This window comes from Pteropus medius, unplaced genomic scaffold (assembly GCF_902729225.1).
Source record: "Pteropus medius unplaced genomic scaffold, Ma_sr-lr_union100, whole genome shotgun sequence".
Lineage (NCBI taxonomy): Eukaryota > Metazoa > Chordata > Mammalia > Chiroptera > Pteropodidae > Pteropus > Pteropus medius.
This window is the reverse complement of record NW_024342474.1, coordinates 5,241,404-5,267,800: the sequence shown is the minus strand read 5'-3', so window position 1 is coordinate 5,267,800 and position 26,397 is coordinate 5,241,404. Positions and strand designations below refer to the sequence as shown.

The following is a 26,397-nucleotide window of genomic DNA, read 5'->3' as shown; positions in this document are numbered from 1 at the left end:
TGTCATTCTCTGAGCCTCTGTTTCCTGCTTTGAAAACAAGCTGAATTAGTAGGATCTTGTTAAAACTGTTGTCGTCTAGCTCTGAAATCCGGTGACCACTGAAGGCCACCCAGCCAGAGACTGGCCCAGTCTGTGCAGCTCCCGCATCCTGAGTCCCCGATCCACTTTCCTCCCTTGTCTCGTTGGCTTACATGCCAGAAGACAGATGAGATGCCCCTACCTGTGAGCCCAGAGGTTTTCAGTTATCGTCTGTGCCGGCTCTGATGAGAACCTGTGCTGCAGGGGCTTCCCCAGATCTGAGCACCCCAGGAAGTCTGACCCGGGCTCCCAGTAGCTTCTGGATTGTCCAGCACCGACCTTCACTTTCTGCAAGCCTCGGAGGCCCTGGTCTGCTGGCTCTAGCACTGTTTCTGTCATCTGGATATTAAGGGTGAGCATTTTCAAAGCTCAACTCATCTCTTATTCTGAACCAACAGCGCATAGGTTAGTGGCTGCGCGTGGACCCTGGGCCGTGGGCACTAGCTTTCTCTTAGGTGTTGCATCCTGTCCTCCAGACGAGAAGCAGACTCTTTAACTCCTTTGTTTTAAATACTGTGTACTGTCTACAGCCATGCCACCCTGAACAAGCCCGATCTTGTCTGATCTCGGATGCTAAGCAGGGTCAGGTCTGGTTAGTACTTGGATGGGAGACCAGGTACTAACGCTGTAGGCGTAAAAAATAAAAAGTAAGGGATTGTAAGCTGACAAGGTCCTTGCAATCTGTGAGGTCAACCACAGGGTTGCCTCGCCAAAAAAAAAAAATTCAAAATAAATAAATAAATGAAGGAAAGAAGGAAGGAACGAATGAATAAATAAATAAAAATAAAATAAAATATTGTGTAACCAAGGTGCCACCCAGTACTACTACCACTGGTACTACTACTACTAGGACTGCTGTTACCATTACTAGTAGTATTACCATTACTACTACTAATACTCCGACTACCACTTCTACCACTAGTATTACAGCTTCTAGGACTACTGCTACCGTTACTACTACTGCTATTACTACTAGTGGTGCTACCACTGCTACTAGCACTACCATGACACTAGTACTTCTACTACCACTACCACTACTGGTGCTACTGCCTCCTCTCACGTGGTGGATGCAATAAAACTGGGATCAGTTTCACATGTCTACCCTCTCTCCACCCCCATTCCCGTTAGCTCATCCCTCTGTACCTACCCAAAGGAAGAGGCTTCCCTGACTCCCACATTAGGGTTTCGGCGCTTTGCAGATGTACAGTAGCAGTGGGCACCGCTTCCTCCTGAGCAAGGAGGAGGGTTCCTTTTCCGTCCCAGCTCAGGCTGGTTTGATCCAGGCCCCGATGCCAGTCAGCATCACACCTCAGGCCGGTGGCACTGCTGTTTGACTCAGTAATCATTTGTGTTAACAACCTGTGACATATATGTGGGCGATGAACAAAAAAGGTAATGTGAAATAAAAAATGAGATACAAATGTAAAATAAAGTTTTTAGGGTGGCTAAGGGAGCCCCATAGCTAAGTATACACATGTGGCTTTCTGGGTGGAGGACTTTCAGGACCCTGAATGGGGTAATGACTAAACACTTGCAGTTGGAACTCACACGGGCCTGAGTTTGAATTCTAGCTGTGCAACTTACAGCATGACTTTGGCCAGAGTACTGGATCTCTAAGACACAGTTTGCTCATCTATGTGATTAAAATAATAATAGCTTCCTTCGTAGAACTGCTCTATTAAACCAGAGAGTGCTCACAAGGCATTTACCTATGTGCCTGGTACATAGTAAGCACCCGATACATGTCAGCTATTGTCTGTGTTAAAATAGAGAGTCAGAAAGGTTAGGTAGTGATTAAAAGTACAGGGTTTGGAGCCAGCTGGCCTGGGTTTGAATTGCAGCTCCAGTGATTAAGCAGGTTACTTAATCATTCTGTTTGTCTCATCTGCAAAATAGGAATTATAACCGTCTCTATCTCAGAGTCATTATGAGGATTAAATGAGTTAATTTGGTTTAAAATATATTTTCATCCCTACTATATACCAGACACTGTTCTGGGAGGTAGAGACTTAGTAATAGAGACTAAAACCCCTGTCCGCATGAAGCTGACATTTTCGTAGAGGGAGACTGGTAATCAATAAAATAAAGAAGGAAAACATATAATACGTGTAAAAGCATTAAACATGGCATACTGATTGAATGCATTTAAAGCGCTGAGACAAGCGTCTATTTTCCATATGGAAACCACTTAAAAATGTTAGTTATTAATATTGATTATCAATTTATTGTTACTACTAATACTATAGAGTTTGCTAGTAATTTAGCTTAGTTTATAATAAAACTATGATGCGACATAAAATAAATCTTGCATTACAGTATAGGTGACTTGAATATGAAAGGGCTACATTAACTTTTGAGCTGATGTAAAAGTATGTGCTGTGATTTTTCAGATAGCATTCCTGAGCTGTTTGTAGGACTCTAGTATGGAGTAAACTCATCCTTGCCAGTGGTGTTGCTAAATGTTATCTCTGGACCCAAGAACTATATTCTTACCAGATCGGATCTGGACGCCATGCTGAATTCAAGACAACACTCTCTGTAAGACCGTGGAGCGGGGGGCTCCATATAGCTTACAGTTATATTTTAGGTGCTTTGAGGGCACACTAGGCAGCCTCTAATATTCTTTCCACCTCTCACATTTCGTGATGTTTTTGTTTTTGTTTTTTACCTAGTGTTTTGGCAAGCAATGGTTGTCTCTTAAGTAACACAGAAAAGTCCTTTTTCAGCAAAGCCTTTTAAAAAATCTCCAGGCTCTCAGGCATTTGACAAACAAACAAGGTTTTTCTTTTTCTTCGCTGTGAAGTCAAGGTCATGCTTCCTAGGGAGCTCAAGGGCACAAGAAGCCTTTGGTGGGCCCAGAGCCTGCCTGACCCTCTGCGTCAGGCTGTGCTTGGCCGCCCAGCTCTTGGACTCTAGCTTTTCTTTTCCAGCAGCATTCCAGGCAATGAAGAGGCTTTGGAAGTTGCTAAGTGGAAACTCATTCATTCCCAATGGTGGGGCACCAGGCCTGCGTGCCTGCAGAAATGGGATTCATGCAATTAATTTGCACGTGGATTCATCTCTCTACTTGATCCCCCTCCTTCTCGGCCCCCAGGACCAAAAGTTTTGATTCTTTTCTGTGTCAGAGTTTATGGATAGCTTTTTCCCTCTCCTCTTAGTCATGTTCTTTGTGAATCTGAAATGGCAGGTTGTAGCTGTAATCACTACCAGTATTTCAAGAACATCTGGTACCTCTTCCAAATGGGCTGCCCCAGCCATCTTGTGCACCTGCCACTCACACCCTATTTGCTCATCTTACCGTCCTATCTCAATGTTGATAAGTCATCTAAGAAATGGCTAGACTGTATTACGCACTTTTCAGGTCCTTCATTTAAATGAAATCTTGTAGCAAACGCTCCATATATGAAGCAGGTAAGAACCTTGTCGTAGGACAGGGTACATAGTGGCTAATAGCAGAGTCTGGAGAGAGCCCAGCTGGATTCTGGTCCTGGCTCTGCCACTTATCAAAGTACCCTGTGACCTTGAACAAAGTATCCAACCTCTCTGTGCCTTTGCTCCCTTGTCTTCTAGCCAGTTACCTTTTCACCCAAGATGCTCCCAGGAGATTGTCATTGCCTGGCCCTACTTCTCCTCTCACCACAGCCTTGATTCTGTCCCCACCCCCACCCCTTCCTGGAATACATTTTCCTTTCCTCACCTTGCACTGCCAAATGGAAGAGCTGGCTAGCTGCTCTCCAAACACTTTCCTTCCTCATCCTTCTGTGCCACTAGGTGTGGCTGTATGGCTAAGTTTCAGCCAGGGGCCTGTGAACCACTTCTCAGGCCTGAGCCATAAAAACCTCTTACACACTATAATGATTTAATTCTGTTTTCCTCTGCCCCCCAGAAAAAAATATGTCCAAATCCTCACCCACATATCTGTGACTGTGATCTTATTTGGCAATGGGTTCTTTGCAGATGTAGTTGAGATAGAAGTTGAGATGAGGCCGTACTGGATTAGGGTAGGCCCTAAATCTAATGACTGGGATTCTTATAGGAAGGCCATGTGAAGATAGACACAGGGAAGTGGACATGTGAAAATGGAGGCTGAGGTTGGGGTTAAGCTAACAAAAGTCAAGGAACACCAAGAACTGCCCACAACCCCAGAAGCTAGGAAGAGGCAGGGAAGCATTCTTCCCTAGAGGTGTCAGAGGGAGTGTGGCCCTGCTGACCCCTCGATTTGACCTCTAGCCTCTGAAACTGTAAGAGAGTAGATTTCTGTTGTTTTAGGACATCAGGTTTGTGGTAATTTATGACCGTCCTAGGAAACTAACGTGCACATCATCCTCTTTTTCTTCCCTGTTCTGCCGACTAGAGGTTGACAGACCAGCGTGGTCTCAGAAGCGCATGCTAAATGAAGCAGACAGAATACCCAGCAGCCTAATTTTCTATGACTCCTACCCCCTAGCTCCCCAAGCTGAAAAGTGGACTTCATTTCATATGTAAAATAAGCATGCATTGTGCTAAGCCACTGAGCTTTGTAGGGTTTATCTGTTACAGCAGCTATTATCACCTTAACTAAAACACCTACTTACAGAAGGGACTGAAGGCAGCTGCCATAAAACTTACTCCACCATTCCCTTCCAGAAACAATCTCTTCGATGGCTTCTGGGATTTCACTTTCTTGGTTCCCTGTCACACCTGCTCCTAAAGCATAGCCCACCCCAGGGCTTCCTCTTCAGTCAGCTTCTCCACATTCTATCCCTGAGCCATCTCATGCACCTGCCACTCACACCCTGACTTGCTCATCTTACCGTCCCATCTCCCTACAGAATATTAGTCGTCTTCCATGTAGGTACAGGGAGGGCTGACCTTCTAACTTTCCTCAGATTTTGTCATTCCCCTTCCCCGACATCCCCAAGCTTAGCCCACTTTCCGAGCCTATGACTTAATATATAGAGTAACTGCTCTCCAGATATTTGTCAGACAGAGTAACCATGAACTTGATGCCTTTCAGTGTTCTGAAAGATTCTGTTGAGAGAAACAATGCATAGGGAGGCTTTCCAGTCCTGACATCCTCTAGGAATTCCCAAGTCTGTGCCTGGAGTAAGGCTGACCCTCACTTGTGGGCCCCGTAAATGGGTGTTTGTTGAACTTCCTTATGCCATTAGCCCCGCTTAGAGAAGGTTGTAGAAACAGCTCTGGGAAGTGTGCTGTTGCATTTACCGCAGGAATCCTGCTGAAGCACTTGTGTGTTTCATCACACAGAGGACTTCCCTCTTATGTGCACTGTAGGGGAGGGCTGGGATTTAGAGAGAGGCGATGTTTTTTCATTTTGGACCCTGAGATGGCTAAACGAATCATGGTTGCCTTGGTGCTGCCTGTCAGGAAGCATTTGTGACTGCTTTTAGGAAAGTTAAGGGCCTTGCAGCACATGTGTTTTTGTGGTAACTTAATTCCTACCTTCCTCTGAGCTTCCCTAGTTTTCCACATATGTTTATTTTTTATTTTATCTTGTGTATATTTGTGTAATCTCCCTTTAGATCCTTCCTGGAGCAAGGTAAGTTCTGAATAAATAAGATGTTCTGCAAACCTCTTTACGCTTAAAATGTCCAAAACTGAAGGAGTTTTCTTTTCCCAAATAGTGCCCTTTCCCTTGTGTCCCCGATTTTGTTTTAAGGTGCCACCAAGCACCCCATCACATAAACCAAAAACCCAAGATAATCTACAGTGACCACCCTCTCCTTTCCCTTATCCCCTCCCATATGTACTCCCAATTCCCGTCAATAGCAACACTGTCTTTTGTAGACTCCACATAGGGGCCTCACGTGGTCCCCTTGACAGGGATTACCGCTTAGCTGGTACCCATTCAGTGGTTCCCCAAGACACTGAACTGCTGCTGGTGGCCACATCCCTTCCCTTCAGTGACTTCTCATCTTCAGAATCAAATCCAGACTCTTTAGCCTTCTTTGTCAGCCTCTCTCCACGCTGTCACTTCTTATCCTCACACCCCAAGCCCTGTCAATACAAGACCACACGCTTGCTTCCTAGCACTGAACTGCCCTCTGCCCCTCGTCATGATAGCATGCCACTGTGTCCCTCTTTGTCTATTGAGCGACGCCCCCAGGATGTTTTCTTCCAGAGGACTCAACTTCCCTATCACTTCTCCGAGGTCTTTCCTCTCTCCCTTGTCCCTTCCCTGCCCACTGGTGCCCTTCTCTGTGCCAGGGGCCCGGGGTCTCCCCGCAGTGTGTTGTCGCTTCACTTTTCATGCTGCAGCAAAACTGAGCGTTTCTCCCTCTCTCCCCTAAGAAGCCAGAGCTCATTTGTGGCAGAAATCAAATCTTATCTTTATATCCCCTCAAAGCTCTTCCAGAAGTGGGCTCAGCTTTGCTTAGGCTCTTCAAAAAATTATTTATAAATAGGATTGCTCTTTGAAAAGACCACGACAAGGTTCATACCATCATAGTTTTATAATATTTTTTAAAGGAGCCTAGGCAAGTAGGTGCATTTAGTCTAGGGACAACACTAGATGATGAGTGCACAGGGACCTGGAATATGAAGGAGATGGCTAACTGTGGGGAAATACCTCCTCGAGGTCCCTGATACATAGAGGCACCTAATAAACATGCCCCCCGCCCTCAGCTGTCCTAACTCCCACTCCAGGCAAACCCGTGTCCTGTCGGTTCTGACTCCAGACTACGTCGCAAATACATCACTTCTCGTTGTCCCCACTGCCCCTCCTTCGGTCAGAGCCACACACCTCTCACTTAAACTTCAGCAGCAGACCCTTATTTCTCTCTCTCAACTCTGTCCTGCAGCAGTCTGCTTTCACACACAATGAGAACGATCTGTGTAAAAGATCAAACCTCTGTTCTAAGCCCTTCAGAGCTTACTGCCGACCTCCTTTCGACTCTTTCGACACCTGCCAGGTCCTCCAAATGGCCCCTGCCCACCTCTCCAACGCCTCCCAAACCCATCTCTTTCCTCCCTGACCCTTGTCCAGCTCTTCACGCATGGCGGGCATGCTCCCACCATGGAGTCTTTGCACTGCAGTTGCTTCTGCCCGAACTGCTCTCTCTCCTTGGCTTTCCACATGGCACTCGCTGCCAGTCCATCGGGCCTCGTTGTCCCCTCCTAGCCTCCGTGTCTGAAGTGTCCCAGACAGATCACTGCTCCTTCCAAGGCTGTGAGTTCCATGAGCAGAGACTGCTCCCTCGGGTTCCCTGCCAGAGCCCAGCGGCTGGCACGGAGTAGGCACTCGGGGAATCTTCGCCAAAAGAAGGAAAACAAGGGAGAAGAAGAAAGGTCATGGGAGTTCTAATTCGATCAGTTTTCTATGGTGAAAACTTTCATGCTTCTTTGGACGCTGAGCCCTCCATATGTACGGAGTGCTTTGTTCAGCGTAGCCGTTACCCAACAGTAGAGGCAGATTGACTTCAGATTGGTGGTTTGGCTCTGTCTCGCTTTTGCAGCCATGATCTCCTCTCTCTAATTTAGGGCATACCTAGATTTCCAGTACATGTGTTCCCCTCTCGGCAATGTAGGACATAAGCCAGGGGACTTTGCTGTCCCCAGATGGTACCACTCAACATACTGGCTCCAGAGTAAGTGATCTCTCTGGGTGCACACTCTCTCTTTTCTTCTGGGTCACTCCCATTTGTTCTCATTTCACTATTTTTGTCCCTAGTAATTCTCCGGAGGGCAACTCATCAAGAGTTCAACATTTTTAGTATTATTGGATTTTACAAAGGAGAGAAGAAAGAAGGTGGTCAGCCCTGACAAGGGGCAGGAACCTAGTGCAGGCAAAACGGGTAGTGGCTGGATTAAGGGAAGAATTCAGGACTGGGAAGGATCCTGACTTTCATTAGGGGGTAACAGAATGCATCAGTGGGCATCCCTAAATGTCCGAAAACAACCACAAGTTTAGGTGGGAAGTCATAGTCTGCCGTGAGTGGGAGGAAGCATAGCACATTGAAGGAAGAACCCAGAAGCGAAAGTTAAGACATGGGTTTCAGTCTGGCAAACTGCCAACTTCCCTAGATACTGGTTTCTTCATTCCTAAACAGAAATGACTGAACATTAATAGGATTTCTAAGCTCAAAAATTTCAGTGAAGAAATGTCATTTACTGCATTTCTGCATTATGTGCCTCTAGTAAATATTTAATCTAAAATGAGTTCTGGAGTCACATTAGTGATTTTGACATTTGTATCTGAGAAGCGTTCTCTCTAATTATCCCCTGAGAGAGGAGGAGCTGAGGAAGAAAGGGCTGAGGGCTCACAAGAGGTTGTAGCAATTTATGTACTTTCGAATGCTTTGTCAAGTCGTAAACAATTAGACTCATAGCTCAAAAGCAGTCCCCTACAGGCGAAGCAGATGACCTGAAATCAGGTCCATTTCTACCTCTGTTTACTCTACCTGGATTCAGAGCTTAGCCCTTATGGGTACTCATAAAATATTTATCTCCACAGCATACCGTGCAGTAATATTTAAGATTTTGTATAGCAGAGTCTGACTGGCATGTGGCTAGACCTTAATCTTTAACCCGAGACTCAGCGTTTACTCCTCAGAACTATTCTAGGTCTTTCGGCCATTTTACCACTATAGGAAAAGACTATATAGGAAAGTCTTTTTTTTTTTAGTCATTTGGGGACATGGCCTTGCCACCACAACCTTTCGTGACAAAGAGAAATCCACTTAGCTGTCAGATAGTTCCTGAATGAAACCTCTCTTGGGTCCGATCCCCTTTCTTTTCTCCACAGTGTAAAGGTGTAAATAAAATGTAGCCAGAGTGGGGAGGAAGACTGCAATTGTATAGGCTGAAAGATAGGTCTGAAGCTTTGGCAAAGCTTCTGTCCCATTGCCAAGGTAGAACATACACAGATTCGGGCAAGACTGAGCTTCGTTGGGTTAACTGTCCAGTGATTTCTCCCACATTCAGTGTCCGATGAATATGCATCGTCGATCATCTTTAAGTTCCTTAGGCTTCAGAAACTGGTGAAAACTATTTTAACTACAAATAAACACGTAAGTTGTACAAATGCAGAAACCCCACACACATGCTGGGGCCTCCCTTTGGTGGGAATGCTTTAGGCATAAATGAATCACGCTCAGATAGTTTTCATCTGTGAGGTTCATGTGAACTCTGACGCCACCAGACCTCAAGGCAAAAATAGATGCCCTTCAAAGACTTTGCAGCTTCCAAGAATTATTCATGTGGAAACCAAATGAAGATGTTGATTCTCACGAAGGAGATCTCGCAGCGACAATGAAAGACTCTGATCCCAGCCAAACTCGAGAAAGTGTTAACTTTTTCATCTGTGACTGAAGGAATGTGATTTTAATTAGGATACATTACTTCAGGGTTCTGGGGTAGTTTTAAGCACTTTGCTTCAAGCACTACAGTTTAGCCTTTTGAACAGCAGACTCATGTTTCAAATTATAACAAATGTCTCTACTAATGCTCTCTCTAATTGCTGCTCAGTCTCACTCCTAAATTGCACCAGGATGAGGATGTAAAGGTTTGCGTGTGGAAAGCCTCCATCTGCGTTCCTCCTTTGAGAGGTGGTTGTGAATGCCACCAGCCAATGGGAATTCCAGGACGATTGTGCTCTGAGGGCCTCTTGTTCTATGGAGTGTGTGACTTGCTGGCGGATGCTAAACATTTGAAATGTAATCCTGAATAGGTCCATAGAAGTTGGGACACCGAAACGTGGGATTTGCTGGATTGTATTTCCCCTGAGTGTTTTATGGAGTGGTGTTATGGTAGGAAGTGCCACTTCAACAGGGTTATTATAAGAACAAGCTTGCAACTTAAACCTTGCCCCCAGAAGAACATTTGAAAATAGTGTTTCTATGATAACACATTTTTGGTGGATTTACTAGAGAATGTTTTTCTTCCAGTGACTCTATCTCTTCATTAATTTTTTTCCTTCTTTCCTGTGAGATAAACAAGGGCAAATTGGTTTATTTTTATTTTGCAATTTGAGGAAGAGGTTAAACTCTTGACAAGTTTGTCTAGAGCTTAAGATTTTTTTATTCACCTGAAGATTTTAATTTTTTCACATGTCCTCGCCCGCAGTATAAATATATCCCATCCATTCTTGTGCTGGACATGGGAATGTCATTTCTACTGTTCCATGAAAGTTTCTTCTTCGGGCACTGCTAATCCCAGAAAAAACGGGAAGTGGTTTATCTATCAAGAGTCACTCTCCCGATTTTGTTGGTGATGTTCTTGGAGCTCTTTTCCTGTGTCGGACCTTCCGTATTCAGATAATCAGGATTTATAACTGAACCTTACCAGAGCGTGAGGTGGTGTGGGGATGATAACAGGCCATACGGCTGAGGCACCTCCTCACCTGGGCAATTGGAATAACTCAGTTGCCAACATACTCAAATAAGCAAACAGCGCCCATTGGCTCCCCATTGGCCACAGGTCTCTTTTCTGGGTCTCCCCTGTGGGGTTGCTTTTTCTGGGCACCCATTCGCTCCCTGACCTCATTTTCCAACTGGACCAATGATAGCATCAAGTGTTCCTTGTAAGCTCTGGAAGAAGGAGGATTTTTCTTGTTTAAGCCCTTGGAGCTACTCTTTGCCTTTAGTTAAATCTTGATTAACATCACAGCCACCTCTCCAGTCAGTTTAACGAGGTCCAACTGGTTTGTGGTTAGAGATCCTGGTTTCTCTTTCCCTCTCATTGCTGCAGTTCCTGGCAGAGATTTTTGAACATGTTTTTAGCCTTTCATGTGCTGTCACTTTTCTCTAGCTCTGTCAGTCAGCTCCGAAATTCAATTGCCCTCCCTACTCTCGTCATTCCCACTATCACTTTTTCCTTATATTTCTCAGTAAATACTGTTCACCTTTTCATAACCTCACTCCCAGCTCAGCAGTATCTTAGCACTTTCTGGCTTAAAACTCCTCTTTATTCATGACACTCCCCTTCAGTATTTTATTATGTATATTTACATGTATGCATTTACTTCATGAAACATACGTAAAAACAAAAACCAAGAAGATAAAACTTTACCATCACGTAAGCAGTATGTGTTACTTGTCTACATATAAAATATATATAAATAAGATTAAGAAAGAAAGGCGTGTTTCTACCCCCTAGAGATGATCAGTCATTCTCCCACTTGACAGTCCTTCAGATGCTACAGGATACCTATTGCAGTCTTCCAGAGATCATCTCTTCTTCAGAATAAACATTCCTGATTTTCTTTACATATTCTTGAGAGAGCTGGTTTGAGACCTCATCATCCAGGTCTCTGGCCCTGGCCCTGTTCTTGTGAAGTTTCCCTCTTCACACATGGTACCACTCAGAACCGAATTGACCTGTGCAGTGTAGAGCTGATGACACCCCCCCCCACACCCCCACACCCCCACACATCCGTAAAGATAGAATTCCTAAGTCTGTTCTCACTTTCTCAACAGGCATGCCACAGGGCCAAATCACAATGACTATCTGAGCGACTGAAACGCTTTAATTTTGTGGACATTTCGACCATTTTTAGTTTGCTTATTTTTACTTATCCTAGCTCCTTCATTGTCAACAAAAAGATCTTGAAAGATTTTCTTGGTTTCTTAAGTCCAAGTAGATACTCTGCCTGTGGCATTTCTTTTACTTGGACCAAAAAAAGAAACGGAGGGAGAAGGATTAGGAATGACATGGTTTACTCTCTTAGAGGACCCAGGCAGGCCACCAGTGACCACTGTTCTCTTTTACAAGTTCTCACAAGTCTTTCTTTAATGACCTAATCTAGAATCTTACTCCAGATTGATATCAAGTCCCTCCTCCATAGTTTACAAAATCCACATCTCCCTTGTTGAAAATCGGACCTGATTTGCCCATCTCTATCCTTTGGGCACATCTCTTCTTCATCGCCATTCCTCCCAGATTCCTGACAGAACTGTGATAGCCTCATTTTCCAGGACTTTTAGGGTCCCAAGACGTAATCTATTGAAGTCCAAGGACTTGATCCCATTTATTGAGGCAGAGTTCTCTTCTATAATATTTTCATCTAGCTTGGGCCTTAATTTTTTGGTTTGTTTTGTCTTTACTTATGGTTATTTTCCCCTTCTCAGTCTGAAATAAAATAGTACGAGTTCTACTTCCTCATCCATCAGCATTACACCTTTGTTCTCAAGCAGCTGATTAGTCTCTTCCTCAATCATCTCGATTCTTCAAATTGAGACTAAATGACTAAAGAAGGTCATGTCTGTTGTCTTCACCATGTTTCATAAGTATACATCTATCTTTTGCTTTAGCCTTGTAAACACTTTTGATAGGTTGGTGGTACTATATCTATCCATCCTTGGCCTTCCCATCAGAAATAATGGGATCTTAAATTAACCTCATACTAATACTCAGAGTGTTTGCAAATGGGAAAAATATAAAGTCCAAAATACAATTCTTCAACTGTAAATGTCAAAAGAGATTCCTGTGTGTGGAATAAGCTCTATTAGGGAAGCCATGGAGGCGGGGCGGGCAATGTGCAACAACATCCTGCAGAGATGAGTTAAAACTCAACCTGATTTCTAGAAGGTCAAGGGAGGAATAAGAAACTTCATGGCCAAGACATGGAAACTCTAATTCTCAAGTCCTGTTTGGGACCCTGCCTATCAATTCCAAAAAGTTAAGCAGAGAAATGTATGGATAGGGGATGAGGCAGAGGGACCCATTTTATAAGTAACAATTTTGGTCTTAAATCGTAGTGCAGTCCCTTTGTAAGCCATGCTGGAACACGTCAGAATCTTCTTTTGTTTAAGCTAAGACCAGATCCAGAGCTTAAGACCTATTTGCTTCCTTCCTGCTTGTCCTGGTGATGAAGGAAAATCATTCCAGAGAAGCAGCAAATACGAAAGTAAAATGAGCACCAGAGCAAGAAAGCCCCTAAGCTTCCCGTCAGGACCAGTCGAAGTCAGAGCAGCAGGAGCATGCCCTGAGTTCTCTTCCCTGGTCAACTAAGAGAAGAGCCGGAATGGAGAACACCAGCGTGGGGAGAGAGAGAGAGAAAGAGCTGAGCTTTCTTCCCAGCAGCCCCACTCCAGTCTCAGCCCCCTTTTCCTCTGCAGCTTTTTGAATGAAGCGCATCTCAGAAAAGAAAATGGAATCAGAGAGAGAGATGCATGTGTGGATTTTTCCTAAGAGAGAGCAGCCCTGATTTTTTATCTCATAAGGCTTTTGGGGTAGGGGTCTACTGTTTCCCTAGACTATAGCTCAGTCAAGTGCACCCATCCTGAATCCGACCCATGTACTTGGTAAAAATGAAGAGATGTTAAGAGAGATTCATCTTCTAGTCAGGTTTGGGAATGATTGCACAGATAGCTAGTCTTGGAGAACAGCAGTACACATTAGTATATTAAAGGTCAGAAAAGCACTGCCCAAACTCTTTTGAGCATCATTTTTTTTGGTGGTTTCCTATTATCTCTCAGAACAGTGTTCCATGGAAAACATTATAGAGGTCAACTTCAATTCATTGATTTATTCCATGATGAGGGTTCACCGGGCAAATGAGGGAATAGACCCATCGATGTTTTCAGTTAATATTTATCCCCACATTTTCTGTATACATTCCCTGGAGCGCTTGTTTTAATTCCATAGTTTTAACTACTGTATAAACATAACTCTTCTCAAGTCTGTGTTTCCAGCACTAACCTCATCACATAGCACCACACTCACATGTCCACCTGTGTATTCACTAGCCCTTCTACCTGGGCATCAGGCACATGCCCTGAATTCACTATGCCCAAGTCAAAATGCAGTATCATCTCCAGACTGGCTTTTCTTCTTCTTTCCCCTCTCGTTAGTAGTAGTATTAACCTCCACCGACCAAGCTGGGAACCTCAGCAAATTCCCAGACCTTTTCACCTCCTTTACTTGGAAAAATATATTTAAAAATTACATACATATAATAAATACACATAAAATAAAAAGTTTTGATGTGTTTTATCTCCCAGACTCTCCTCTCTGCTCCCATAGACATAGACCAGCCTCTCATTTTTCATTTGGACAATTGTAATACTTAAATTATGGGTTAAGTAGAATTTTTCCAGGGAAGGAGATCCGGCATGGGAACATTTCCTATATCTGTTTGTCAAAATAAAATCTTTTTTTCCGATATAACTTATTTTTAAAATATATTTTTTAAATTTTTCCATTACAGTTGGCATATATTATTATATTAGTTTCAGGTATACAACATGGTGATTAGACATTTGTATAATTTACAAAGTGATCACCCTGATAGATTTAGTACCCATCTGACACCATACATAGAAAATAACATCTTAAATTACAGATGTGAATGGGCAGTGAACACACAAGGCAATATAAATATGCCTTACTTGAATTGTACACCTGAAACTTACTGGATTTCATTAACCCATGTCACCATATACAGACATACATACTTGGGAAAATGTTGAGATTACAGCATGAACATTAACAAATAAGGTGGGGGTTTCAAGCTAGCGATAAGAGAAGAAGGAATGCTTTGATACTACCCTGTCAATCTCCCTTCTTTTCTATGGAATTCTGGGGATATGTGAGCACATGACTGGAAATGACAGTGGAAAATCAGGATACCATTTTATTATTAAAGCCTAAATGAGGTCACTAAATACAATTTGACTTTTCATTCATACAGTTCCTTAGCATCACAGTTGTGGACAGTTATTACACAAAATAATAGTTTCAAGTAATTGTACTAGCTTGACTTGGATGTGTGAGTTTCCTTTAATAATTCCATCAGCGTCACTAAATAAGCTGTATTTAAAGCCCTTTTCTACATAAACTTGTTTAATGTGAAGAAACTGGTATTGTCCCATTTTTCAAATGGGAAAAATCGAGTCTGAGTGGCTGATTTTCCCAGCATAGCTAGTTCATAGCTTGAACTAGACTTTGGACTCCAAGCCCTAATCACTTTCCATTACATGTCATCTGGCTTCTCAAATCCAACCGATGATTATGTTCAGTGGATGAGAGATGGCTTTTACAAGCTTTCGTTGTATAAGGAACTGACATGGGGTTACCATTAGCAGGGAAGTCCAGAGAGGCATTATAGGTAAGGCATCCAGTCCATAACCTAACCATGGGCCACGGATAAGCCCACCTGCTCTGCCAGATGAAGCCTTGTAGTTTATTTTGAACAGGGGCTGTGGCGAGGAGTGTGCCCTGTTTACTTACACAGTATAGGTTGCAAGACCTTCTCAATACGTTTTACAGTCTAGAAGGAATTGTTCATGGATTCGGCTTTGTTCTCGTGCAGCAGATGTTCTTCCTGATTTATAGCATCATAAAGAAACAACAGTGAAGGCTGCCTCAAGACTCTTGGCAGGCGAATATAGACAAAGCTCCCTCATGTCCTTTTGAAGAATTCCAGGGGTGGAGACCCATGGGCTTCAGTCAATGTATAACGGGAAGATCAGGAAATTCTTTTCCAGTTTCCAACCGTGGAATCTTACTGATTTGATTTAAATAGAATTTCCTCTTGTTTGTTTTACTCTGAGCGTGAAGAACAAGTCACCCACCATTCTTTGAATAAAACCATTTCAAATTCCATGAAGGAGAATGCGATCCAATCACTCCTCATTCTTTCCTTCAGGCTAAAGTATCAAAATTGCTTTAACCTCCTTCAAAGCATCTATTTTCCACTCCTCGAATTGTTTTTATTTCTCTTCTTAGATTTCTGTTCAGTTACTGCACTGCATTGCCTTTTTAAAGTAAAGAGGTCAGAATCGGACACAACTCTAACATGCGTGTGACTAATGCAGAGCATTAGTAAAGAAATTGCTTCCCAGGCTCTGTGTGTTCTACCTGCCTTGGCACACAAACAGTGAGCTATTGTAGTCATCAATTATATATATATTTTAAAAAAAGAAAAAAAAAAGGAAGAAGGAGATCCATCCTACTCCAAAAATGACTGCAGTAGGAAAAAAAAAAAATGCCTTCGGTGGCCTCATCCAGTCTGGCTACTTGCCATAGGGAGAAAAATATGCTCGCTTTGGGGCTTGAGAAGTGTTTGTATACATTTGTGCTGGGGGACTCTGTTGCTGTGGATTATAGGTTTTGACCCTGCACTTGAAAAGAACAGAATATATATACCCTTGGATACAAAAGAGAAGTGAACCATTAAGTGTGCAATGGGTGCATTGTAACTGAAGCGTATAGGCAAAATTTTTCCAGCAAAGTGCTTTTAAAACTGTGAAAAATAAGAAACCACAGTAGGATTTTCACAAATAAATTTAGTTTGTAGTCTATGATCCTTTAAGAGAAAATTTTAAAGCCCGGCAACTGAGAATGTAAAATGGTGCAGCCGCTTTGGAACACCGATTGGCAGTTCCTCCAAACGTTAAACATAGAGATACACCGTGTGGCTCGGCAGTCCCTCTCCAGGCAGAGAGCCAAGAGAATTGAAGACATGTTCACACAAAAACTTGTACATGAATGTTTATAGCAGCATTGTTCACAACAGCCAAAGAGTGGAAACAGCCCAAATGTTCATCAGCTGATGAATGGATAAACAAAATGTGGTACATCCATACAGTGGAATAGTCATTCGGCCATAAAAAGGAATGAAGCACTGATGCATGCTACAGCAAGGAGGGACCTTGAATACATTATGCGAAATGAAAGAAACCAGACGCAAAAGGCCATACATTACGTGATCTCATTTACGTGATATATCCAGAACAGGCAAATCCAGAGAGACAGAAAGTGGATTGGGTGTTGCCAGGGGCTCGAGGGGAGGGGAAGGGACTGACTGCTAATAGTCAGTAGGGCTTTTTTATTGAGGTGATAAAAATGTTCTGGAATTAAATAGGGGTGATGGTTGAACAACCTTGTGAATATACTAAAAACCACTGAATTATATACTTTAAAAGGATGAATTTTATGGAGTGGAATGTGGATTATATTTTTAAAGAAAACGTAATAAATAATCCCAGTGTTAATTTATAGATGGATCCCTTGTCTTTTTTTTTTTTTTTTTTTTTTTTTTTTAAGAAACAACAAGTACCTCAAAAAGTTTTCTTAGATGACTTAGAGGCATTTACCTGGTCTGGAAAATATTGTGCGTGGTGCATTGGGTCTCGTAAATGTGGCTTGGTATAGCAAGATGTTTGTAGAAAGTGGCTGAATTAGGACATTGAGAAATTATTCTGGGTGGTGTGAGTACAGACTGGGCTGGTTGTGAGGAAAACAGGGAACATCTGACTCAGTTGTTGCTCTGCGAGTGGTCACTTATTTCTGCTGCTATCTAAAGATCTAAATTTTTTTCCTATCCGTTTTTTGGTGAATATTTTTGCTGAGAAACTTAATTGCGTATTTGGGGACCTGTTAAATGAATCATCGTATTTGCAAACTTTTTCTTGAGTATCCATTCTGAAAATGGAATGACTAGGAGCACACCCAGACTAATTCCAGGCTCATGGGATTATTTTTTCCCTTCAGCTATTTTTTGACACCTCTAATTAGCATTGACAGCCTGGCTGTCCTCTGACAGTGGTCACCCCAGCCTGTTCCGTCAGCTGCCCTGCTTTCTTTTCCATCGACACATTTCCAATACCTTTGAAGGAGACAGACGTTTTTACTCTGTTTGAACAAAAGTCACAAGGTCTGATTCTTTTTGACAAAATGGATGCTTCCTCCCTCTACTTTAGAATTGACATACTGTCAAAAAGGCTTTTCCGAATGGTTTCTCTTTGTCACCTTGTAGCAAATTTTCTCCTCCATTCTGGACATGTGCAGTTTAATGTTGCGTTGCGAATCACTTTCAGCTGAAAATGTGTGTAATGGAATCGGGGCATCCCATGAATACTCTTAACAGTGTCAGCGATGGCTTTTGTTTGCAGCTCTGTGTTCCAAGGGGACTGGTGACAACGGCGAAATTACACGAAGGGGTCTGCTTGACAACCGGCTCCTTGCCCCTTATGATTTACGAGATGCACGAAGGGCGACTTCTCCCATCTTGGCACTTCTCTATTGGTTTATGCTGATTAGAATCTAAACTGTGGTGATCGCTACCTCCCGAGAAGAAAAGTAGTAACTGTAGTATTTCTCCACCCCACATATGTCAGGCTTATTTTCAAAATCATTTAAATTTAGACCTGAAAGGTACCTGAGAAATGATCTGGCCCTCCCCCTTCTTTTTATAGGCAAGGACACGGAGGCCCAGAGCTAAAATTTGCATAAGGTGGGGCTAGTACCTATAAATTCTGATTCCCAGGCGAGTGTTCTTTCCGCCACACTACACAGCTTCACTACCACCAATTGTGCGTACAGCTGTGAATCCCTCCAATGCCATGGACTTTCTGAGCTGGGAGGAGGGTTGACAATGAACCATTGCCCCACAGTCTTTGCCATTTAGTGCTCTGGCTCTCCCGTTATAACCTTCTGGGTGAACTATCTGACCTTCCAATATCTAGAAAGGGTAGGTACTGCAGAGCGTTCCTCTTTTGTTTGTCTCTTGACCAGTTAACATTTTGACTAACTTGGGGAACAAAGTATAGTTCTTTTGATTCCAGATTGTGACGTTGGAGGGTATAAGTAGCAGGATTTCCTAGAAACTGTTCTCTGAACTCAAAACTCTCATCAATTAGGAATGACTTGCCTTGATCCTCTCCTGTGGATTTTGGGAAGGGAGGTCCCAGGGAGAACATTTCAAAAACTGTTTATATCTTTGCTTTACCTCCTCTTCTCCCATCCTTGCAGTTGACTCATAAAAACATATTAAACCTCATCATTCACCATATTAAAAATAATCCCCCATTTATTATACTGGACAAGATATTAAAGTGTATACATTTCAGTAACTGTCTCTGAGTGAGAGGCTTAACTTTGGGGAATATGCTTAGGAACCACCCACTCTATACTGTAAAGGATGCCAGGTGGGAGTTGCTTGCCAAGTGATTACATTACCCCAACCCCTAGTAGTTTTCTCACTTAATTTCTGGCCAAACTCTGAGTAGGTAACAGAATGTCTTCTAATTTCTGACCAGAGTCACATCCACAGGTCCAGACCTGAGGTCCCAAAAGAAAGATCAGGACATGTGCCTAACTCTCCTTGATTCTCACTGCTGCCACGTTTTTTTCTTTCTTTCTTTCTTTTTTCTTTTCTTTTTTAAAATTTTCCTTAGGAAAAACATTTCATAAAATAATGAAGCAGAAAATACGAGTATACAAGAATCCTACAATGGCAGAATGTAGTGTTAAGGTATTTCCCTACTTTGTCGGTGGTTTAGTACAAGATTTGTCAGCCTTCACATGCACTCTTTTCCCTTTGAACCCCTCTCACTGCCCTACTCCAGATTGGAGATTAGCACTCTGACAAATTGACCCCAAAGATCAGACGATGAAAAGAGACAAAGATCAAAAGGAAGCCAGGAATCACATAGGAAGAGGCATCATGATCTAGAGCCAAAAATACCGTCTTCTTTAATCCACAGATATCTCATAAAGAAAGAACTTGGTAATTCAAACAGAAGCGAAGAACGTCCTATACACAGATGGATTTTGACATAGTGATCTATTTAAGAAAGTGATTAGGGGTACCCCAGCAGCGAATATTGGACTTGAATGCTGATACTTTATTGTGTGTGAATTTGAAATTGAAAATCAAAGTAAACATAATGGCGGCTGCCACCTTTGCTGCGTTCTCTCCCTTCTGCCCACTAAGGTCAGAGACCCTGCCTAGTTTCCCCTTACCTTTCAAGTCACTTCAGTGGTGACTCAGCCAGAACAACATCCTTATAGGTCCATTGTCTTTTTGTAAAACCAGTGAAAAGGTAGTATGGATTTTCGAGGGCTGCGACTACATACAGTTAGACAATTACAGATAATAATGTTACTAAGAAAAGTTTTTATCTGAGGCCTCTGCTCTAGGTACATTTGTTCATCCCAAGTAAGCTCACTCTTCATCCATTTAGTCACTTACTCTCAGCAAACAGTTATCGTGTGTCCACCACAGGCCAGGCACCGAGGGCTGGAAAGTCAGAGGCAACGACTTGTCCTCTGTCCAGAAAAGATCCCTGGGTAGTTAGAGATAGCAGTGGAAGCCAGCTGTCACAGTAAGGACTGGTAAGGGCTGTGGTACGACTGGGCATACCACACCATGGGGTGGTTCACAGAGAAGAGGCATTGAAGGTAAACCAAGAAGGCGAAGGAAGGCATTCCCTCGAGCTAACTCTCAGAGAGGAATAGGTTGAGCAGAAGAAGGAAGAAGTAGAAGTGTAAGGTATGGCAAGAATGAGGCTAAAGCCAGAAGGATAGGCAAAAACCAGATAATGAAGGAAATTGAAAATTCTAGGAAGCCATCAAGGAGCTTTAGGTTGGGGATATGACATGATAAGAGAAATGCTTCAAAGTCACCTCAGTGCCACATGGATCGTGGCCAGAAGGGGGCGGAACTGGGAGCAGGGAGAGCAGTGGAGAGCTTCTGAGTCATGTAGACAAGTTCCGATGGGGATCTGAACCAAGGCAGTAACAGTAGGAATCAAGGAAAGGGACAGATTCACATACTGTTGAGAAGGTAAAATCCACAGGACTTGGTGCCTGCTTGGATGTGTAGGGTGAGAAACGTGAGAAGTCTGAAATGGCTCCCTGGTCTGGGATGGGCGACTAGGTGACAAGTAAAGCAGCGTCATTTCCGGAAATAGGGAATGTTGGTAGGACAGATTTAAGGGTGTGGTGGAAATAGGAATCTTTAAGTTTGAAACATGCTAAGACTTAGATGCCAGTGAACATCCAAGTGGAGATATCTGTTGGCAGGTGGCTGTTCTAGGCTGGAGCACAGCAGAGATATGTGGACTGGAAAGGATATTTAGAATCATCAGCATATGTAGCTCTTGATGCCATTTATTCATTCAGTAAATATTAAGGGCATACAGTCAGAACCAGCTTCATGGGTGTATGACCGGTGCAGTCACACAGCCTCACGCTCAGAAGGGCACCACATTTGGTTTAATGCTTTGTTGTCAGCATCTTAAAATTCTCATCGACAAGAGAACCTGCATTTTTATTTTGCACTGGACCCTGGAAATTATGTAGCCAGTCCTGCTTATAATAGCCTGGCCCTGTGTGGGGCTACAGTATTGAGCAAGGCAGACGTGGTTCTTGCCTTAGGAGCTTACCGGCTAGCAGACAATTAAGTCATCTGGAACAAAATGTGATGGTTCTGTATTAGAAGTACCAGACTAAGAGAGCGTGTAGGAGAGACCTCTAACACTATTCTTGGGGGTTAAGGGGTCGGGAAATGACATCGCCCAGGGAGAGGGAGACAAAATGGTAGCCCACGACAACAAAGGGGGCATAGAGAAGGCTGAAGGAGTGTCCCAGGAGGTGGGAGGGAAACCGGGAGAACGAGTATCACAGATGCCAGGTTGGCAGAGACTGTCAGATGCTGCCGAGGAGACTGGGAATGGGGTCACGCCCAGTGGATATGGCAACAGAGAGGCCATCTGATGACTCGAGAGAGCAGCTGGGTAGAGAGAGGGGCAAGAATGAATTTACCCATGAGGGATCAATGGGAGGTGAGGAAGTAGAGACCCTGAATGTAGATTAATATTTACAAACCTTGTCTTAGTAAGAAAGAGAAGAGACTCTAAATGTGGGTTTTGGATTAGGAGAGTATCATTTGTTTGGTTTGGTTTGGTTTGGTTGATTTTAAACACAAAGTGCTTTGAGCATGGTTTTGAACTATGGGCCGAGAACCAGTGATGAGGGAGGTTAGGAATACAGAGAGGGTGTAACTGATGTAGGGAAGACTCTGAGGAGGTAAGTAATGGATGGACTCGCTCTGGTCAGGAAGAGAAGAGGAAAAGGTAGCTGGGGAAGCAGGTGCACTTCTCAGTGAAGGCCCCTGTGGCTCTGTGAAGTCGACCCCACTTTACTTGTGTTAGTAAACATCTATTGCCTCTTAGTTCTCTTCTTTTCCTGCCTCAGATTCAAGGAAAATTTTCTCCTAAATGTCTCATCTGTTCCTTTATTCAACAAGTATTTATTGGGTTCTTGCTGTGTGACAGGCACAACGCCAAGCATTTGGAACGGGTGATGAACAGAACAGACAAGGCCCCTGACCTCCTGGCATTTAGGTCCTGGAGGAGAATCTCCATGGCTTGAGTGAGCAAGTTGGCTCCTCCTTGAGGGCCCACACCCAGTGACACCCAGCCCTCCTTCTGCCAGGACTGACACGCAGTCTCCATCTTCCCTACCTTTTCTTTTTAGTCATTACCTTTTATTTCCCTCCTGGATATTCACCTTTTCTAGTCCAAGCCTGAAAGCTAGAATTCAGGGGACATGTAGAAAAAGGGAAGAAAAGGGAATAAGACTAGCTTTAAGGACGATTTTGAAACTAGGTTGCCTTTGGAATTCGTTACAGAATTTTTGCTCCCGTCTCACAGGTTCTTAGGGACCTCGTTGCTACCTTAAGATTAGGCCTGAACCTAGACCTTCCTTTTAAGTTTCTCCATTGTCTATCAAAACCCCTACTCCCTTATTGTAGTTATTCTCAGCTGATAAATAGGACAAAGACAATTTGAGTTAACTCACATTGATTTGTGAATGGTGGATATCACCTTTCTTGGAGGTGGGGGCTGTGATTACATTTTACAGGTGGCTCTGGGTTTATAAAAAGGAATCTTTAATTTGTCCCATTTTTGGTGGCATAATAGAAGAAGTGATACAAATTTTGAAGCAGGAGATATCCTCTTCACAGAGTCAGCTCCCCTAAATGTTACCAGTTTCTCACAGTTTTCACTGATTTTCTCCTAGACTGAAAATGTTCTAAAGCCCCCAAGATTTTTGTTGTCATCTCTTCTCTTGCCTGCCCCCCTCCACCGGTTTCTATGGCAGCAGCAACTGGGCACAAGTGGTAAAGAGTTGGGGGAGGGGTCACGACAGCTGCAGCCATTTATAGGGATTGATTCTAAGTCAGGGACTGCCTCTGCAGTGGGAGGGAGGGGTGCCAGGGGCTTTTTGGTACAAAGAATACAGCCTCCCCTGGAGTAAAGGAGGCATTGCCCAGAGCCGAGCTCTTCAGAGGCACTTCCAGTGTTTGTGGGTCTTCGCAGAGGAGTGTGTCAGGTCTCAGGTCTCTGGCTCCCTGCTACCAGGGAGCTTTTGGGTTTAGGTAGACTGCAATTCTCCAAGCCGCTTCCATTTGTCATAGAAATGGCAACCTTCCACCACAACTGATCAATAGCTGAAAAGTGTCTGTCAGAAACCACTTAAGAACAAGAAGGTCTAAGAATAGGAGACCCACCAGAAATAGGCCTCAGAAAGGTTGCTCCACTGTTTTCAATCCTGCAGTCTCTCCTGTAGACATCTGCTCTGGGGAAGTCTGTTCCCTCAAAAGTCCTTGAGTCGGCAATAGCTCTTAGGCACATTTTTGGGAGTGTGTGAATTTCCTGAGCTTTAAAATGAGATGAGAGTGGTTTTTCCTGGACCCAGGATGTTATGCTAAAAACTCAGTCAGGCGTTCTCAGGTTTTGATGAGCCTATGAATCGCCTGGCGATCTTATTACCACAATGTGGATTCTGATGTCGTAAATCCAGGGCAGCACCTGAGAATCTGCATATCTAACAGACTCCCAGGTGAGGCCAGTGCTGCTGGCCCACAGAAACCTTGAGTAACAAGGCCCTAGAGCGGTACTGGTGACTACATTAAACACTAGCCACTTGTGACTGCTTAAACTTAAAGCTGAATTAATTAAACTTGGACCAAAAAATTTATTTCTCAGCTGCACTGACCACAATTCAAATGCTCTGTACCCACACTGAGTATTTGTGGCTGCCATATAGGACGGCCCAGATTAAAACATTCCCATTATCACAGGAAGTTCTATTGGAGAGCACTCGTCTAGAGTGAGCCTCTGTTGCATCATTCATCTATTCATCCATTTATTCACTGAGCATCTATAATGTGCCAAGTAGTATGCTCGGTGCTGGGCGTTTAAGGCACAGTTCCAGCTAGCAGAAAAAGAAAACGTAAGTGCACCAGAATGTGACATTCCTAAAGTTCAGATCCCAAGGATGTGGTGAGGCATCGGAGTTGGCAGCTGTGAACCTTGCCGGGCAGGTGGGGAGAGAGAGTATCTCTTGGGCATTTCTCGTGTGTTCTGAACCGAGCCGTGGAGTTAACACAGAATCAGGGTCCCTGTGAGTTTGGCTGACAATGCATTTTCACCATTCCAGGGCAATAATCATCAGAAATGGAGAAATTGTCCCCATGTCTTCGGAATTCACCCCCGAGACTGAGCGCCAGCGACTTCAGTACCTGGTAAGAGCATGCAGGTTTGGCAGGCGCCGTGGTGCCAGGGACGGCGTCGGAGCTGTTTTGGAGGAGCTCGTTGCTGTTGACGGGGAGCAGGCCCACGGCAGTCAGACGACATATGGTCTTAACTCCCCCCACACACCTTCTGGATCACACATCCTGGCTCCGTGTGTGACGACACACTCCACCTCCGTGAATTGATTATTGTGGCTGATTTTCTCCCATCTGTGACCAATAGAAGACACAGCATGCTCTGTTTCTTTTAATGGTTTGGTATATACAATATGAAATGAGGGGTTGGAGAATGCCGATACCTTCTTCCTTGGCCTGCTACTCATTTTAATTTAAACAAAGGGGCTCAGTCTGAGTCACATTGTGAGAAGGATGGCAGCCCCGAGATCCTGCTGACACACCACTTACTTCATGCTTAGATATGAAATCCCAAGGGCCCTTTGGGAGCGTTGCAGGTGTCAGAAAATCTGTTTCTACCCTGAAAATAAATTCTCCGTGTAGATCGCTCTCTTTGGGGTCAAATTATGACAGGGCTCTAGCGGGGCTATTCGGTTTTTCAGATCCTGAGAATTTTTGCTTCATTCAAAGATTTGAATTTTGGGGAAAACAGAATAAACTTAATTTTATTCCAGGCATTACGCTTGGAATCTCAGTTCAGTGACTTTGGTCATCATCCTAGATTACTTTTGGTGGGGACTCTTTGGGGAATCTTTTGGTGTGAATAGCTGTTTTGTGGATGAAACGTTTTCTTGCCGACTGGCTTTCTTTTTAGACAGCGTAGCTAAATCAGTGACCCAATAAGAGACCCTCTGCTCTTAGGAAAGAATTGATCTAGGCTACACAAAAATAACTTTGTTTACGTCTCTGAATTTCAGCATGTGTGAACTTCCAGAATTTGATTACTTTGGTTAATTTAGACGGTAGCTGCATCCTTTCCCTCAGTTCTCTCGTCTGTGTTTTTGTTTGTTTTACTCAATAACTACGCTGTGTTGCTTGGGTAGTTATCTGGTACATGAAACAGCAGGAATGTAGAACCAGTGTGAAAACATTTCTTCACTCTTTTAACGACTATTGGTTTCTAACCCTCCTGTTGTTTTTTTCAAGCGGATAAACTGGAAGCCACACCTAGGAGCCCAGACTTGAGAGCTGTTCATTTTCTTTAGCTGTCTAGGCAGATGAAAGGGATCCTGCATCAACCACAGAACGTCTTCATTCTGGTCCCAGCTCTGTTACTCTCCAGTTAGTACCTTCGTGCAGGTCTCTTAACCTTTCCAGACCTCAATTTGTCACTTATAAAGTGAAGAACTAGGTTAGAGGGTCACTGAGGACCTTCAAGCTGCCAGGATGTCTTCCAAGTAGAGTTCATAACAACTGGCCTCCTTGCCACCTGTCTGGTTTTCTCCAGTCCATCTTCCACAAAACCACACAAGTGATCTAATCACAGCCTTTGTCACTCCCCTGAGTACCTCGGCTCCCCACAAGGCACAGAATGTGAGCCACACTCAGCAAACCCAGAATCGTGGTTCCCACCCGCCTCTCCAGCATCATCTCACTGTCGCCCCACCTCCATCTGCATCCCAGGCTGCGGCCCCGGAGAACCATCCTCCCTTTCCAGGACACACTGCGATCTCCGCGACCTCCACGGCTTTGGGAGTATGCTCCGCCTGAATGACCCTTCTCTCCTCTGCCAGAAAAACGTCTCCTCATTCTTGGAGAACCCAACGCAAATGTTACTTCTTCCAGGGGTTAGTTCCCCTAACGCCTCCAGGTGTCAGTCCCCAGTTCTCACACAGAACTGTGTAGAGGCTTTCGGTGTATAGTATTTTATTGTGTATTCCGATCTCTGTCTTCTGTCTTGAGTCTTAGGGGGCAGGCCCCTTACTTAGTAGTCACCTCATACTGCCAATACCCAGCCCAGAGGAGATACTGAATTGGGATTTGTTGACTGAAAGAAAGAATGAATCAGTATTCATATTGACGTCTGGATCATGACCACACAGTACTCTCCCCTCTACCTTCCCCCAAAACCTATCACAGTGGGCACCAGGCCTTTGCCT

General features: G+C 43.8%; 1 protein-coding gene across 7 annotated transcripts in view; it reads left to right on the top strand.

The window, feature by feature from the left end:
* PPM1H (protein phosphatase, Mg2+/Mn2+ dependent 1H) overlaps nt 1–26,397 on the top strand; it is a 261,613-nt gene that overhangs the window by 123,919 nt on the left and 111,297 nt on the right. For all 7 annotated transcript variants that reach the window (XM_039865886.1, XM_039865885.1, XM_039865883.1 and 4 more), the window contains exon 5: nt 24,250–24,334. In XM_039865886.1, the coding sequence (XP_039721820.1) occupies nt 24,250–24,334 (85 nt within the window). The remainder of the gene's footprint in view (nt 1–24,249; nt 24,335–26,397) is intronic.